This window comes from Lepidochelys kempii, chromosome 1 (genome assembly GCF_965140285.1).
Source record: "Lepidochelys kempii isolate rLepKem1 chromosome 1, rLepKem1.hap1, whole genome shotgun sequence".
Classification (NCBI taxonomy): Eukaryota; Metazoa; Chordata; order Testudines; family Cheloniidae; genus Lepidochelys; species Lepidochelys kempii.
In genome coordinates, this window is record NC_136380.1 from 350773719 (window position 1) to 350792367 (window position 18649).

Here is an 18649-nt window from a genome sequence, read left to right on the forward strand (position 1 = left end):
GATATCCATGTGACTAGAATGAGCTAGAATGTCCTACGGACACCTCCAGACCTTAATCTGAGAGCGCAAGGGTGGGTTTGTGTAAGGTAATGACAGCTTTGAGGTGAGAGCTGGAGTCCAAAGAGGGAATGATGTGAAAATAGAGACAGACTTATAAAAAGGTCTCTTAAGGAGAAAACACCTTCCAGTTCTGTGGAGACATTTAATTTTAGATTATCTATAAAAATCTCATTACTAGGCAGCTCTTTAGTCTTGTGACAGAGGTTCATATAAAGCCTTGTTGTGACTTGTAAATGGAATTGCCCTGGTGCCATAGACTGAGGATTAGCACCGCATCAGATGCTGGAGATGGGAAAGCACAACTTGGTCCCTCTTATGCCCTGGACAGGACTGTTCCCTTAAGCATCGTTGGGGGTTTGTCCAGTCTAGGTATAAGTGACCCAAATGATGGAATCTCTTTCCCTTCCCCCTTCTCCCCCTGGAAAAATTCCACAGTCTGCTTGAACTCTCCGCTGAGATGTTTTCTTGATACTCAGGTTAGAATGAAATGAACAGTTTTTGTCCTAGCTAGATCTCCGTGCCCCACCCTGAACAATTCTTCTCCCTCAGTGATCGTACCCTTCAGACACTTGCAGTTATTGGCTTCCCCAGTTATCGTCATTTACCCAAGCTCTACAAATTTGACCCTTCTAATCTTTCCTCATAAATCAAACCCTCTAGCCCTCTAGTTATGTCTTGCTGTCAAACTTTTCAGTTTGAGGTGCCCAGAACTGAATTTAGTATTGCAGGTATTACCAATGCTTTCCTTTTCTCCACACTGACCTTAGCATTTGGTACTTGCCGGGATGGTGGTGTTGGCAGGATCTCCCAGTGTCACTGCACATTATCATGCCATGTATCTTTTGCAGGCTTGATATCTAATATGAAGGCTGCATGTTCTGCATCTGTAGAGTTGAATCTGAAACATAGATGAGTGAGCAGAGAGGCTGGCCCCCATTGGCACACATCCAGCCAGTTTTGTTGCAGGGCTGCGTGAGGGGTCATGTTCTGTTATGCTGTGGGACTTTCTGGGAGTTCCTCCTTTGGAGTTGAATTAGACTGAGATGTGAAGCCTAGAAAAGACTGACTCTGGTGGGACAAGGTGGGTGAGGTAATATTTTTTTATTGGACCAACTTCAATACTGATAATTTAATATTTATATTACTGTGGAATTGAAGGGCCCCAGAATGCTGGGAAACACACACACAGGAGACAGTCCCTGTCTTGAAGAATTCATAATCTAAGAGAAGCTTGTGGGGAGAGCATGGTCAAACAGGCACAACTCTTATAGATGGATGTCAAAAAATAAAAGAGAGTGTCAGCTATTGCCCTCTTCCCGCAGTCCAGCCGTTCTAAGTTGCTGAATTTTCCCAGATATCAAGTCAGAGATGGGAAGCGAAGAGCTTGCAGGGTCCTAGAGCCCGGGCTGAAGCCTGAGCCTGAAAGTCTACACTGCAGTTAAACAGCCAGGCAGCCGGAACCCCATGAGTCCAAGTCAGCTGGCCCGGGCCCGTCATGAGTGTCTTTAACTGCAGTTTTCAGAGTAGCAGCCGTGTTAGTCTGTATCCGCAAAGAGAAAAGGAGGACTTGTGGCACCTTAGAGACTAACAAATTTATTTGAGCATAAGATTTCGTGAGCTACAGCTCACTTCATCGGATGCATTCAGTGGAAAATAGTGGGGAGATTTATATACACAGAGAATATGAAACAATGGGTGTTACAATACACACTGTAAGGAGAGTGATCACTTAAGATGAGCTATTACCAGCAGGAGAGCGGGGGGGGGGGGCGGGGGCGGAGGTAAGGGGGGGACCTTTTGTAGTGATGATCAAGGTGGGCCATTTCCAGCAAGAACGTCTGAGGAACAGCTTGGGGGGGGGGGGGGGGAGATAAACATGGGGAAATAGTTTTACTTTGTATAATGACCCATCCACTCCCAGTCTTTATTCAAGCCTAAGTTAATTGTATCCAGTTTGCAAATTAAGTCCAATTCAGCAGTCTCTCGTTGGAGTCTGTTTTTGAAGTTTTTTTGTTGAAGAATTGCCACTGTAGAATTCTGAGGGGTGCACGTAGAATTCCGAGGGGTGCATTTTACTCTCCTGCAGTGTAAGGTGTTTAATGAAGCTTTGGGATTTTACGACTTTTGAAATGGCGGCAGTTTCTGGAATCCTCTCCACTGAGACGTCCCTGGAATTGAGCTCTGGCTTTGTTTTGATCTACAGAATTTATTCTTAGCCTGTAGTTTAAAATGAGTTGTCACTTTTACTTTAGTAGTACTTGCATCTGAAGTGTCCCACACCACCACCTCTACCAGGTGGAGCTTGTTCATCTCCAGCCTCATAAGGGATTTCTTATTAGCCTTCTAGTGCTCTGCCCTGCTTTCACTTTCATCTGTGCTACATAATACCAAGCAATAGGTATGATCAGTGACATCCGTGGAATCATGTCTGAGACTGTGGATAAACTAATTGCTGGGGCAGACTTGGCACATTGTGCAGAGTGTCATTTGAAAGCTCCTGGTGACATTACTAAAGGACTACTAAAGGGACATTACTAAAGGGAGAGTTGAGATTAAGTGGAGGTTCAGATGTGTTCATGGCTGAGAGAGACTTTGAAGAGGAGTCACTTTATTGGGGGTTCCTGGCATGGAGTAATGCATGTCTGTCTGCATAGGCGAGAAGTGTACTGAACAGATTGGTGTCTGGAGATAGGTGGCATGGGTGGGGATACAGAGGATGGAGTTTTGGTTTAGCTCCCCTCCCCTCCAAATGTTCAATGGTAGAGTCCGCTCTTTTCTGTTGGCTAGGTAATTTCTATGTGGCTGTATAAACTATGGAAAGTTTGTTCCACTGAGCTCTCCAGTTGGCTGCAGACCCTGGCCTGTTCGTAATCCACATTATGCTGCATGTCTGTGCTGTTGTGAGAGCATCCATTCCCAGAGAAGGATCCTTTAACCCCATGGCCAGCCTAGCCAAGAGTTGCCCTGTGCTTGGGGTTCTTGAGTCAGCTGAGTGCTTCAATTTTTAAAGGTTTCAGAGTGGTAGCTGTGTTAGTCTGTATCAGCAAAAACAAAGAGGGGTCCTTGTGACACCTTAGAGACTAACAATGCCCAAATAAATTGGTTAGTCTCTAAGGTGCCACAAGCACTCCTCTCAATTTTTAACACATCTAAACATTTCAGTATCATGATAAAGTAGCATAAAACTTCAAATACGGCATATTGTTAATGCAGACAATACTAAGCTATCCAGAGAGCAGTGACCAAGAGTTACCTTAAATCCTCCTGGCCTCTGTGCAATCTAACACTGGGAGCACACAGGAAGGAAAAAGCAAAAGCAGCTTTCGTAACACAAACATAGAGACGTGTTCCTAGACGGGCAGGTTAGAAACAGCTCCTGCTGCCTCTGTCTGTCCTGGACCATATCATCAGAGCAGGAAAGAGCACCCCAATGTGAACACATTGACAGGGAAAGAGCCTTTTAAATGCTGGCTGCATTGCATAATGTGAAGCAGAAAGGCAGGGCTAGGCTACTGAAAAGTAACTAAGGGGGGACCAGGAGATTGTCTTGCAACAGGGCATTCTAGACACAATGGAGCTGATTTAATAAAGACAAAAGTAGCTAAAGGGTAGGACAGATGCAGTCCATGGACTTGTACAATGTGGCCATCCTTATCTTTGCCAAGTGCAGTGTCTGTATGTCACAAGTCCCAGTGTGTAAAGCTTCGTCATGATCCAGCATGGCCTGGCTGCATTCTGCATGGCAGTATTAAGATGGAATTTGCAGTAGGCTCCATTACATACAAATGAGATGCAGGCTAGAGGCTTCTTCAAGTCAGAAACATTGGAACAAACCATGGAAGAAAAAAAATGCAGCATATCGTTAACAGGTGCAAATATATATTCCATATGTAGCAGACACGAACCATTATGCAGCTGCTCTGGGGAGCTGTGCCAGAGTGTGAGGTGAGTGCCAATATTTTGTAGCAGAATCTAAGCTTTCATTGCAAATAAATAAAAAATCACAGTTCTTAGTCTTTATGGTGTGAGTCCCCCAAATGTAACTCAATCCCATATTGTCTTCCTGTAATTATATCTTCTCCCCCCCACCCCTTTGAAACAACCCAAAGTTGTGAGCTACCCCATTAATTTCAGCCCTTAGATCAGGATGGACAAACTACGGCCCATGGGCTGGATCCGGCCCCTCAGGGCTTTGGATCCGGCCTGCGGGATTGCCACCCCTGTGGCGCTGCAGGCCCCGTGCCGCTCCCGGAAGCGGCTGGCACCATGTCCCTGCAGCCCCTGGGGAAGGGGGAGCAGAGGGCTCCGCGCACTGCCCTTGCCTATGGGTAGCCTCCCCAAAGCTCCCATTGGCCAGGAATGGGGGACTGCGGACAATGGGAGCTTCGGGGGAGGTACCCACAGGCAAGGGCAGCGTGTGGAGCCCTCTGCCCCCGCTCCGCCAGGGGTCACAGGGACGTGGTGCCAGCTGCTTCCCGGAGAGGCGTAGGGCCAGGGCAGGCAGGCAGGGAGTCTTCCCTGGCCCCAGTGTGTACTGTGCTGCCACCCCGGAGCCGCTCCCGGTAAGCAGTGCCAGGCCGGAGCCCGAGCCCCTCCTGCACCCTGCCCCCCAGCTCCCTGCCCTGAGCCCCCTCCCCTGCACCATTGCCTTGAGTCCCCTCCTGCACCCCAACCCCCTTCCCTGAGCCCCCTCGTACACCCTGCACCCCTCCTCTGCCGCAACCCCTTGCCCTTGTCCTGCGCACTGCACCCCTTCCCGCACCCCAACCCCCTGCCCCAGCCCTGCATTCATGGCCCTGCATGCAATTTCCCCACCCTGATGTGGTCCTCGGGCCAAAAAGTTTGCTCACCTCTGCCTTAGATACTAAGATGTAGGTACTATCTAGCTGCTAACATAATGACACCTTCAATGTTGCTCTGAGCTTTCACTTCCAATAGTTTTAGTTGAAATGTCTTGCTAATATAATCCATTGATTTTTGGATGCCGTGCTTGACATTGAGGTGAGGTGTGGGGGAAATAGAGGGTCACTCCTTTTTGTCAAAGGTTACTATCCTTTCAAAACAACTTGGTGTGAGGGTTTTTGAGATTACAAGTTTGGTTGATAAAGGTAATAGTGGTACTGTAATATACTTGCTTTCTGTAGGCATTTGACTTGGCAACGCATGACATTTCGATTAAAAACGAACAACCTAGAATGATACAAAATCCAATGCGGCATACTTCTCTACTCCTACATGAGACTGCCCTGTTTATACATCCCAAGACTGTACTAGTCCTTTTAGCCACAGTGTCACCCTGGGAGCTCACGATTATCTGAGTACCGACCATGACCCCCAAGTGTTTCTTCAGAGTCACTGCTTCCCAGGATAGAGTCCCCCGTCCTGTCAGTGTGGCCTAGGTTCTTTGTTCCTAGATATGTTTTTACATTTGGCAGTATTAAGAACTAGATAAGTTCATGGAGGATAGCTCCAGCAATGGCTATTGTCCAAGGCGGACACGGATGGTGTCCCTAGCCTGTTTGCCAGAAGCTGGGAATGGATGACATGGGATGGATCACTTGTCTAACCCAGTATGGCTGTTCTTATAACAGTCATTTAAATCCAGTTTACCAAGTGATCCAGGTTACTATGTATCAGTGACTTGTCCTCTTCATTATTTACCACTCCCCCGATTTTTGCTTTATCTAAAAGCTTTTTCAGTGATGATTTGGTTTTCATCTCGGTGGTTAATAAGTGTTAAATTGTGTAGGTCCCAGAGCTGATCCCTGCAGGACCCCACTAGAAACACATCTGCTCAGTGATGATTCCAGGCGGACAATTACAGTTTGAGACCTGTCAGCCAGTTTTTCACCCATTTAATGTTATGTTACCTCTGTATTTGGCACTGGTGCAACTGCTACTGGAATAGTGACTCTAGTTCTGATGTTCACAATTCAAGAAGAATATTGATAAATTGGAGTGCGTTCAGAGAAGAGCTGTGGGAATGAATAAAAGATTAGAAAACCTGCCTTATGGTGGTAGTCAAGGAGCTCAATCTGTTTCTTAACAAAGAGAAGGTTACTGGGTGACTTGATCAGTCTATAAGTACCTACATAGGAAAGAGAAATTTGATAATAGAGGGCTCTTCTATCTAGTGAACCAAGTTGTAAAGATTCAATGGCTGAGTGTTGAAGCTAGACAGACTGGAAATAAGACCTACATTTTTAACAGCAAGGATAAATAACCAGGGGAATGACTTATCAAGGGTTGTGATGGATTCTGCGTCTCTGGATCTGCTCTAGTTCAAAAGGGAATGAATTTCTGGAAGTCCTGTGGCACACAGGAGGTCAGGCTAGATGATCAGAGTGGTCCCTTCCGGCCCTAGGATCTAAATCTATGAAAAGCGGAGTAATGAATGGAAATGTGCTGATTGGATCATCCCTGTTTGGATTTACTTGGAACACCGTAAAATGTCCAATTTGCCATAGAAACTCAGTTCTTGGGTGCTACAAAATCCAGTAGCAGGATTTACGCCCAACTTGACACAAGTGCCTTACATGAATCTGCATTTGTTTCTTTTTGGTCAAGCTGTGGGAGGGCAGGTATTAAATTTCTAATCAAAGCTGTTGGGTCCGGTAGGTCTTGAAGTGAGTGTTGCTGTCTGAGAGGAGGTACATGAGACAGTAGTGGGTGGAGAGAGGTAGTGTCTGAGGGCAGGGAAAGGGAGCACACGCTAGCATCACACTGGACACTCTTTATATACATAACTTGGTGCTGACCTTTCCTTTTTGGTCCTTGGACTATAATTGGCATGTGTTCTGTTGTCTGTGTTTTTAAATACAGCTGTGGGTGGCTGGTGGTAAGCGGAGAGGTAGAAACTGTTCTAACTCCCAAAATAGTCCTGCAGTGGTCTATGCATTTTGGAGTGAGGCTTTTCCCGCTACATGGCCCAGAGGTATGCCAGGGTCAGCCGGCCCCTGTGGCTAGGAAGCAGTCTGCAAGTGAGGTTAGAGAGATTGAAGGGGTGGGGAGCATGATGTCCTCTGCAGCTGGGGTTGTATTCTGTAAATGGTGAGGCCCACTGGCAGCGGACTCTGTTTTGACAGAACGTAGTACACCTGCAGCTGGTCGAGGAGACTGTGCAAAGCCATGAAGGTGTTCAGGATGAAGGATTAGGGCAATCACTTTGGTAACTGAAGGCTTGGCAAGGAATTAACCCCTCTATAAACAAAGAGCCAGAAGGTATTTTACCAGCTAAAATTCACGAGGTGTTTTCCAAGGAAAGGTTAATGGTACAGCAAGCATCTATTTACATGTCACCTAGTGTTTCTATGGGGCAGGGGGAAGGCGCTGATCCGCAGGCAGGAGGCATCGTAGAGGGGCACAGGGGAGCTGATGGGGGGCTGCCAGCTGTGGACAAAGCAGGTGGCCAAATGATGTTATAGCGGAGCATTGCACAACTTTAAACGAGCATGTTCAGTAATGGAGCAGGGGCGTAAGACCAAAACAATGTTAATCAAGAGGATGTTAAGTGCGGAGTTACTGTATTCTGTGGAAGCACAGGGCTCTGTACATATTTCTCAGCTGGTTAGTACCTTTGAGTCCTCTTTCAATGGGGGGGAGGGATAGCTCAGTGGTTTGAGCATTGGCCTGCTAAACCCAGGATTGTGAGTTCAATCCTTGAGGGGGCCATTTAGGGATCTGGGGCAAAAATTGGGGATTGGTCCTGCTTTGAGCAGGGGGTTGGACTAGATGACCTCCTGAGGTCCCTTCCAACCCTGATATTCTATGATTCTCTATGAAAAGCTGAAGTGTTGAAGTTTATACAGACTGAGCACTAGAATGGTGGTGTGCAAACCTTGATCCCCACCATACTCCTATGGGAGAGGTCAGTGCTATCCATGACTACGCTGAATAGATGGTAGAAGTGAAATCCATCTTGGGAGTCCTGACTCCCCACTGCATGCCTCATCCACTAGAATACATGTGAGATTTTCTGCTAATGATTTGGCATCTAAAAGGGGAGACTAGAAAGTTCTACAGACCTTAATAGCATTGTATTAGTCACTCATTTAGGATTATAAATTTCCTTGCAGAGTTTGCAACTCGAAAGTTGCAGCCTTATGCTGGTGTTTAGGAACCAAAATGTTAAACTGACCTATGTATTTCTGTGGTCCAAGCTGAGTGAAATGCAAAATACAAACTGCAGATGGTGAAAAAGGGAATTACTGTTCAAATCTTTCAGCTTCTATATTATTTTAGTAACACAAGGAAAGAAATTTGAGATTTAACCTAACCAGTGATGTGTTACACAATTTTCTCACATTTTTGTTCATCTTGAAGACGCTCTGCATCTGTGAGTAGTTTGATAGCTCAGGACATGTGGTTCTCTGTAGCCGAATTTCTTTGAGCTCTAGGAAGGTGCTAAATTGGGTCAGTTTGAATGCACTCTCCATTGTTGCTTTGCTGTGTTTGGGGTAAGGGTCCTGCTGTGTGTACCTGGGGCATATGAAGGGTGGTTGTTGGTTTAGGAGTCAAAGTTCTGACTTCTAACATAGCTCTATTATTTCCTTGCTGTCTAACTTGGGGAAAAAATAACTTTCCCTCCGTCTGGTTCCCCACATGTACCATGGAGAGAATTCTTTCCTCCCAGGGCGTGTGTAAGGGTTAGTTCATGTTTGCGCTATACCTACGCAGGGTTACCGCAAGGCGCTGCTAGTGTGCAGTTCTGCAGTTTGCCATTGTTGCTCACTGCCTGGCTCTGGCAGGAGGTCGAAATGGCATCTGGCTGCAGCAGCAGGGCTGCCTGCATTCTTCTAACACTTTCCTTCTGCTTATTTTTGTAGGGAGCAGAGATGGCCAGGGGCAGATACTCCAGCGCTTCCCGGAGAAGGACTGGGAAGATAACCCCTTCCCACAGGGCATTGAACTAGTGAGTATTTTGGCTGTTGGGGCTGGGACCTCCCAGTATTGTGATGCATGCGCACAGGGCTACAACCTGCTTTGCATGTGTGTTAGTAGAGTGGGCTGTGGTACTGTGCATGCAGGCTTCAGGGATGTGTCGTCTTTGCACGTCAGCAGGACTTTGGCCAGGACTCTTTGGGTCAAACCCATGGGTGGAGAACAGAGCAGATTGCAGCCTCTCCTCTTTACCCAAGCGCAGCAGCAGCCTTTGGAGACCACAGGTCCCAGCATGCAGTGCTCCATCTTCATGGTGCAGTGTGTTCTGGAACTTGTACTCTTCATCGGCTACGCCTGTCTGTCGAGCTGAGGGCGACTGTTTGCCATGTGTGTCCTCCCCAGTTTTAGCTGCACTGGGGGCTGGAATGCTTCCCCACCAGCCTTGTTTTCCAAGCCACTTGGCTGAAGTATCTGTATAAATAGCCCTGACTCTCACAGCAGTGCCCTGTGGTGTACTGCATTGTCAAAGCCCTTCATGCTCCCTCAGCCTCACAACCCTGTGGGGGGAGGTAGCTTGGTAATATCCACTCGTACCTCAACCCCCCAGTCCTCATGTATCCTGCCTCTTTTCTGTTATGGGGATTACTGGGCCTTGGCCGCCTCCCCCAACCCTCTGGGTGTATGTTTGTCTCTTGCCATGTAATTCTGAGGTACATGGAGACCTTTGAGGGCGACCATTGCTGGAGCAGACCCTTAAAACAACATGGCTTGGTCAGTTTGGCCCCAAAAGTAGAATCATAGAATCATAGAATATCATAGAATCATAGAATATCAAACAAAATGCAAACTAAGTCTACAGTATTAGACAGGATCTGAATCAGTAATCTCTCACCCTGACTGATGATACAAGCAGTGCACCAAGTTTCCATACACAGCCTGGAACCAGCACTCTTTTTCTCTCCCCTCTTCCCCGAGTTCAGTCCTTTTCCTCTGGTACTTTCAGGTGTGGTGGTGTAGGGAGAACAAGGTCCCCTCATGATGTCATGTCCCCCTTTAATATCTTCTTCCAACTTGCTGGAAAGCTCTTGTGCTGTGACCACTGTTCCCTCTAAGCGCTGCGTATGTGCGCACACAGATCCTAAACACCGCGCACACAGCGAAACACCGCGCACACACAAATTTGCACAGAAGCACAACAGTTTGCTCAGAAGAAATTTTTTGCACACACGGCCTGTCAAAAATTACGGGGAACATTGGCTGTGACCTGGGTCAAACAGTTCCCAGTGTGTAGGGCTGTCTCTGAGAGGTTTCTGTTGCACACAGTTCCTGGGGTAACCCTGGTGCTTGTGTGCATCTCCTCAATGAGTCACTAACACTGTCTGGCCTTTCTGTTGTTGTACCTGAAAGGCGGCTTGTGAGTATTCTCAACCTCACAACAGGTTTCAGTAGCACATATGTAGCCAAACTTCAGAACTTCTCACACGACAATAGCGCCTAGGATCCATGAGAGATTACTGTCTAGCAAATCAAGACTTGGAGAATGATACCTGAGAAGGCATACTTTGTACAAAATGTCCTAATTATATGACAGTGGTGAATAAGGCGGTGTCAGAGGGGGTGAGTGAGAGAGAAGGGTGCTGGCTTTAACATTCTCCCCTGCTTCCCCAGCCTTGTTTCATGGCTGAGCAGATCCCGCTCCTGGCAGGGCCCCAGCCTGTGGGGCTCACGGGAGAGGACCTGTGTGTGTCTGGCCAGTGAACTTGTTCAGCCTGGCAGATTCCAGGGTGCCTGATGCAGAGACGTGGGAGTGTGGGTCCAGCCAGCTGTGTGTTCTGGTGCCCTAGAGCATCTCTGCCTTACGGTGCCTTGTGTCCCTTGTTAGTGTTCAGGCATGCTGTGCACAATGGCGTTTCCTGGGGCAGCTGGGAGGGTCTGGCCCATGTGGGGCACTTGTTTCCCTGGGATGAGGAAAGTTCGCCTTAGAGCAGCAGCCACTCCAAGCTCTCACTGACCTTTCCTCCTCTGCATTCCATGCATAAGAGAGATGAGGCCCCTGCTGATGGGGTCACATTGCATAGCAAAGGCAGACCAGGAAGGGAGCTGGTAGGATTGGGAATCTTAACTGAAGGAAGGGGGCATTAGTGATTCTTCTAGGCTTAATCTTTGTGGTTCTGCTTTCACAGCTGATGACTACTTTCCTCCCCTCATAGTTCCCAGATTCAGGAGTGCTGAATGAGCCACAGTCTCCACAGTCTCCACCTGCCCCCTCTGCGGTTGGGAGCTAGGCAGCAGAGCTCTGTCACTTGCTTGGCCGCTTCCCGGGGCAGCAGCAGTTTCTACCCCAGGATGATTCACTGGCAGGGAACCCTCATAACATGGTCAGACCAGCTGTAGCGGTGCTGAAAGCTGCACAAGAGACAGACCTTCCACTCAGGACTTCCCATGAATAGAAGGTGAAGCCCCATCTCCAGGCTCTGCTGATGTTCCCCATGCTTTTCCCTTCAGTGGTGGCATGGCCTGGTCATACATCTGTTCCTTGTTGGACAGCCAGTGTGCTGTCAGAGTGAATGTGAAATCAGGGAGCAGCGTACACATGCCTTCAGATCCCCTATCTTTGGGTGATGATTCTAGCCTTGCTTCTAATATGCAGCCACTGTCTGATGTCCCGTGCTGTCTCCCAGCTGTGGTATGCACATGTAATGAGATCAGCCATGTACCCAGGATCTCTCCTTTCATTCTCCTGGTGACCCCATTTTCAGTGTAGTGTTTTGGGTTCGCATGTTCCTTCATTCTCTAGAAAAGGCAGAAGCATTTTTTGGTGCTAAAGGAACTTGCTGGGTAGTGCTGGTGTCATCTTGGTGTTCTCACCTTCCTAGTCTGGCACAATACAGTAAAATAACCGTGCCTAATAGGGTACAGAATGTGAGTGAGGCCAAACAGCAAAAATTAAGATGTTTGTACACTAATGCAAGGAGCCTAGGTAACAAAATGGAGGAACTAGAGTTACTGGTGCAGGAAGTGAAACCAGATATTATAGGTATAACAGAGACCTGGTGGAATAGTCGCCATGACTGGGCTACAGGTATTGAAGGGTATGTGCTGTTTAGGAAAGACCGAAATAAAGGTAAAGGTGGTGGAGTAGCACTGTATATCAATGATGAGATAGAATGTAAAGAAATAAGAAGCGATGAAATGGATATGACTGAGTCTGTCTGGGCAACAATTAAATTGGGGAAGAAAACTATTAGAGCCTCCCCTGGGATAGTGCTTGGGGTGTGCTATAGACCGCCGGGATCTAATTTGGATATGGATAGAGCCCTTTTTAATGTTTTTAATAAAGTAAATACTAATGGAAACTGTGTGATCATGGGAGACTTTAACTTCCCAGATATAGACTGGAGGACGAGTGCTAGTAATAATAATAGGGCTCAGATTTTCCTAGATGCGATAGCTGATGGATTCCTTCAGCAAGTAGTTGCTGAACCGACTAGAGGGGATGCCATTTTAGATTTGGTCTTGGTGAGTAATGAGGACCTCATAGAGGAAATGGTTGTAGGGGATAATCTTGGCTCAAGTGATCATGAGCTAATTCAGTTCAAATTGAATGGAAGGATTAACAAAAATAAATCTGCAACTAGGGTTTTTGATTTCAAAAGGGATGACTTTCAAAAATTAAGGAAATTAGTTAGGGAAGTGGATTGGACTGAAGAATTTATGGGTTTAAAGGTAGAGGAGGCCTGGGATTATTTTAAATTAAAGCTGCAGAAGCTATCGGAAGCCTGCATCCCAAGAAAGGGGGAAAAATTCATAGGCAGGAGTTGTAGACCAAGCTGGATGAGCAAGCATCTTAGAGAGGTAATTAAGAAAAAGCAGAAAGCATATAGGGAGTGGAAGAAGGGAGGGATCAGTAAGGAAAGCTACCTTATTGAGGTCAGAATATGTAGGGATAAAGTGAGACAGGCTAAAAGTCAAGTAGAGTTGGACCTTGCAAAGGGAATTAAAACCAATAGTAAAAGGTTCTATAGTCATATAAATAGGAAGAAAACAAAGAAAGAAGTGGGACCGCTAAAAACTGAGGATGGAGTGGAGGTCAAGGATAATCTAGGCATGGCCCAATATCTAAACAAATACTTTGCCTCAGTCTTTAATAAGACTAAAGAGGATCTTAGGGATAATGGTAGCATGATAAATGGGAATGAGGATATGGAGGTAGACATCACCATATCTGAGGTAGAAGCGAAACTCAAACAGCTTAATGGGACTAAATCAGGGCGCCCAGATAATCTTCATCCAAGAATATTAAAAGAATTGGCACAAGAAATTGCAAGCCCATTAGCAAGAATTTTTAATGAATCTGTAAACTCAGGGGTTGTACCGTATGATTGGAGAATTGCTAACATAGTTCCTATTTTTAAGAAAGGGAAAAAAAGTGATCCAAGTAATTATAGGCCTGTTAGTTTGACATCTGTAGTATGCAAGGTCTTGGAAAAAATTTTGAAGGAGAAGGTAGTTAAGGACATTGAAGTCAATGGTAAATGGGACAAAATACAACATGGTTTTACAAAAGGTAGATCGTGCCAAACCAACCTGATCTCCTTCTTTGAGAGAGTAACAGATTTTTTAGATAAAGGAAACGCAGTGGATCTAATTTACTTAGATTTTAGTAAGGCGTTTGATACTGTGCCACATGGGGAATTATTAGTTAAATTGGATAAGATGGGCATCAATAGGAAAATTGAACGGTGGATAGGGAATTGGTTAAAGGGGAGACTACAACGGGTCCTACTGAAAGGTGAACTGTCAAGTTGGAGGGAGGTTACCAGTGGAGTTCCTCAAGGATCAGTTTTGGGACCAATCTTATTTAATCTTTTTATTACTGACCTGGGCACAAAAAGTGGGAGTGTGCTAATAAAGTTTGCAGATGATACAAAGCTGGGAGGTATTGCTAATTTAGAGAAGGACAGGGATACCCTACAGGAGGATCTGGATGACCTTGTAAACTGGAGTAATAGGAATAGGATGAAATTTAATAGTGAGAAGTGTAAGGTCATGCATTTAGGGATTAATAACAAGAATTTTAGTTATAAGCTAGGGACGCATCAACTAGAAGTAACGGAGGAGGAAAAGGACCTTGGAGTATTGGTTGATCATAGGATGACTATGAGCTGCCAATGTGATATGGCTGTGAAAAAAGCTAATGTCGTCTTGGGATGCATCAGGAGAGGTATTTCCAGTAGGGATAAGGAGGTTTTAGTACCGTTATATAAGGCACTGGTGAGACCTCACCTGGAATACTGTGTGCAGTTCTGGTCTCCCATGTTTAAGAAGGATGAATTCAAACTGGAACAGGTACAGAGAAGGGCTACTAGGATGATCCGAGGAATGGAAAACTTGTCTTATGAAAGGAGACTCAGGGAGCTTGGCTTGTTTAGCCTAACTAAAAGAAGGTTAAGGGGAGATATGATTGCTCTCTATAAATATATCAGAGGGATAAATACCAGAGAGGGAGAGGAATTATTTAAACTCAGTACCAATGTGGACACAAGAACAAATGGATATAAACTGGCCACTAGGAAATTTAGATTAGAAATTAGACGAAGGTTTCTAACCATCAGAGGAGTGAAGTTTTGGAATAGCCTTCCGAGGGAAGTAGTGGGGGCAAAAGATCTATCTTGCTTTAAGATTAAACTCGATAAGTTTATGGAGGAGATGGTATGATGGGATAACATGGTTTTGGTAATTAAATATTCATGGTAAATAGGCCCAATGGCCTGTGATGGGTTTTTAGATGGGGTAAGATCCAAGTTACCCGGGAAAGAATTTTCTGTAGTATCTGGCTGATGAATCTTGCCCATATGCTCAGGGTTTAGCTGATGGCCATATTTGGGGTCGGGAAGGAATTTTCCTCCAGGGCAGATTGGAAGGCCCTGGAGGTTTTTCGCCTTCCTCTGTAGCATGGGGCACGGGTCACTTGCTGGAGGATTCTCTGCTCCTTGAGGTCTTCAAACTACAATTTGAGGACTTCAATAGCACAGATATAGGTGTGAGGTCTTTTTTAGGAGTGGTGGGTGAAATTCTGTGGCCTGCATTGTGCAGGAGGTCAGACTAGATGATCATAATGGTCCCTTCTGACCTAAATATCTATGAATCTATGAATCCTTTCTCCTGGTACAGTCTTTGTTCCAGCTTAGGTGGTAGCTAGGGGATTTCTCATGACTGCAGCTCCCTTTGTTCTGTTCTACTCCCTTATGTATCTTTTGCACAAGGCGGGAATCCTTTGTTCCTCTCTGGGTTCCCACCCCTCCTTCTAAATGGAAAAGCACCAGGTTTTAAGATGGATTCCAGTTCCAGGTGACATGGTCACATGTCCTGTGAGACCCCAAGCCTTCATTCCTCCTGGCCTAACTCACAGGAAGGCCTGTAAGCCAACAGCCATCCACAGTCAGTGGTCTTGGTTCATGGGAGCCATCAAGATTCCAAACCACCATTAATGGCTCACACTTTGCATAATTACAATAGGCCCTCAGTTATATTTCATATTTCTAGTTTCAGATACAAGAATGATACATACATGCAAATAGGATGACCACACTCAGTAGATAAGCTTTGTAATGAATATAGAGTGCAACGTCATATGTGGCATCGCAGTCTGGCTTTGATAAGGGATGGAGCAGGCAGTTTCCCTAGGTGTTAGCTTTCTAGGCTGTCATTGTCTCCCATATAGCAGCCATTTCTGTCCAGCAGTCTTCACTGCATACTAATACAGGCATTTGAAGAGCTTGGCCTTTGCTAGTGTCCCCATTTATAAAAGGTAAACAGGATGACCTGTGTTGTGAGCCATCGATCCCAAGCAGACTCATGGGAATGCTGATACAGGATGCAGTCAGTAAATAATTACAGGGTAGGAACATAATTAATGTCAGACAACATGGCTTTATGGAAAATAGGATTTGTCAGACAAACTTGATACTGTTTTTGATGAGATTATGAATTTGGTTGATAGATTCATAGAGTTTAGGGCCAGAATGGAGCATTAGATCATCTAGTCTGACCACCTGTGTCACAGGCCATTAAATTTTACCCAGTTACCCCTGTATTGAGCCCAATAACTTGTCTGACTAAAGCATATCTTCCAGAAAGGCAGCCAGTCTGGATTGGAAGACATCAAGAGGTGGATAATCTATCTCTTCCCTGGATAGCTTATTCCAGTGGTTAATCACCTCCACTGTTAAAAAATGGGGCCTTATTTCCAATTTGAATTTGTCTGGCTTCAGCTACCAGCTATTGGTTCTTGTTCTGCCTGTCTCCTCTAGATCAAAGAGCCCTCTGGTACCCGGTATTGTCTCCCTGTGAAGGTACTTCTACACTGTAATCAAGTCACCTCTGAAAGCTGGCTCCTGGTGTCATAGTCAGGCTCTTTGCAGCCCAGCTCTCGGCCCTACCTCCCCGTGGATGTAGAAACCAGAATTCTGTTCCCCTAGGTGTAGCAGAAGTGACTTTTGGGGGGAGAGCTGCTTCAGAGAGGTGCAGTCTGTGCAGAGCTCGGTCTTAGCAGCCCCTGGAGACTCAAGGATCAGGGCTACGTAGAGGACTCTTATCTACAGGGAACTCCCATTCCTCTTATCTGGCTCTCCCCAAAGTTGAGATTACTCATTCTCTGCTAGCTCATCTCTTGCCCTCTCCCTCACTTGGCAGCCAGCAGCTGTGAGTTGGGCTATAAGGAGAGACGATAATGACTTTTCATGCAGAGCAATGCCAGCACACCTAACAAACCAAACAGATCTCCTGACTCCTGTATAAAATCACTGCTCAACCATCTCCGGGTTGGAGCATGACCTACGTTTGACAGCTCACAGCAACTCTACACAGTGCATCAGGACAGGATATGTAGAATGCCATATCTACTTAATGTAATTAATGCAATTGATGTCTTGACTCACAGGGTTGCTAGCAGGTGGATCCCCCTACTGAATCATCAGTTGCAGCATATAGGGCCAGCGTTCTTTGGAGATGTCCCCTGCATGGGCTGACCTTGCCTGACTGTGCTTAGCTTGTGAGCACCAACGGGTGGCAGAAAGTCTTGATGTTACATCTTCCATGAACAAAGGGTTTTATAAACCCATGGCTAATTTGTGTTGCTTTGTGTATGGGTTAGTAAGCTGGGTAGCCTCACTTATGTTGGGCTGCCAGTGACACTGATTGTAGTGTCTCAACTCCAGGCCTGAAGGGTGGGAGTGTGTCTGCTGCTCGTTTGAGGAGGAGACTTGTGTGCAAACCAGATGCTATATCCAGGAATCTAGCTTCTCTCCTCCTAGTGCTTTCAGGAGGAGCTCCCAGCTGGAAGCTGGCCTGTCGTGCCCTTGATGTGTCTTAGTTGATCTGTCATCCCCTTGGTGTGTCTCATGCATTGGGGACTGAATTCTGAAAGCATTTTGTTGCTGTGAGGTTGATCTAAGCCTTGATTGCACCTGCTGGCCTCCAGCTCCTGGAGAGGGACCTGGGTTTACATAACCTGGCTGCCTTGCCTTGGCTTGAGCATGACTGCAACACCATAGAAACAGCCTGCGCTGTATTTGTATAGAGGACTGCTTTTGATGCCTTGTTCCTCTAGCCCTTTTTAATCATGTTTGCACACTGCAGGCCATTGCAGGCTATGGTGTTGTCTTTGAAATAGGTGAAAGATCCCTCAGAACAGAGGGGAGGTGTTGGGGAGACAGCTTGTGCTGACCTGGGGAGAACAGAGCTGAGCCTGTGTCTGGTAATGGGGATGGCTGTGACCTTGCTGAATTTCCCAGTCAGAGGGGGCAGTCTCAGGAGAATCGGTCAGTCATGAGCTCAGTCCTGCAGGCCACTGAGACAGCACAGACAGCTCCAGGGCTTGAGGGGAAAGGGAGCAGCTTGCATCGAGCTCTGTGTGCCTCTCAGTGTGGAGCTGTCTGCCTTGGAAGGGAGCCCTGATGAGCTGCTGTCTGCTAGAGGGACTGTCTCCTTCTCTCATGGCCTTTGACAGGCTGGGAGATGCTGGGACCCCATGGAGGATCTCCTGATCTAGCTGCCTGTGTCCTTGTTTCCGTGGCTCCCAGGAGATGGTTGTGCAGCTCATTGAGCCCCCAGTGGAAGGTGCGGAGTTACGCGGTGGGTACAGCCCCCTCAAATGAGGAGTGTGTTGCTCCCGCTGAGGGTAGTTCTATGGGATATGGGCCCAGGAAATCAAATGGACTATGAGTTCTGGCCAGCACTGGGATCTCTGGCTCAGGAGGTACTCCTGCACTGCACAGTAGGTAACTTGTCCTCACCTGAAGTGCAGCCCAGTAGTGCTCAGACACAGAGTGGGATTAATGCACTGCATGGAGTAGGTGGGTCCTTGGAGCTCAGCCGCCTCTTACCTGGGTGCAGGAGTGCTCTGCCCTTCAGCGTTCCTGAGGCTTGGCAGTTCCCTTTGCAGGATGCAGGGTCTCCCTCCTTCTGCACAAAGAGTCTTTGTAGTGGTCCTGGGGCAGAGTATAAAGCATGCTGCAGTCTCCTTTGTTGGATTTGCTCTTTTTTGCTGCCACCGAGCAGGATCCAAGAGCCATGGGGGAGAACTCCTGGGCTAGGTGGTTCAGCGAGGAAAGTCCCACCATAAACCTCTATGGAGGGTTCAGACCCAAGCTCAATAAGGAAAGGAATCTGACCAGCTTGATAACTCCACTGGGTCATATCTCACTGC

General features: G+C 46.7%; 1 protein-coding gene across 7 annotated transcripts in view; it reads left to right on the top strand.

The window, feature by feature from the left end:
• The window catches only part of SBF1 (SET binding factor 1), a 159573-nt gene that overhangs the window by 80827 nt on the left and 60097 nt on the right, over positions 1 to 18649 (top strand). For all 7 annotated transcript variants that reach the window (XM_073328995.2, XM_073328997.2, XM_073328999.2 and 4 more), the window contains exon 2: positions 8886 to 8971. In XM_073328995.2, coding sequence (XP_073185096.1) covers positions 8886 to 8971 — 86 coding nt within the window. The remainder of the gene's footprint in view (positions 1 to 8885; positions 8972 to 18649) is intronic.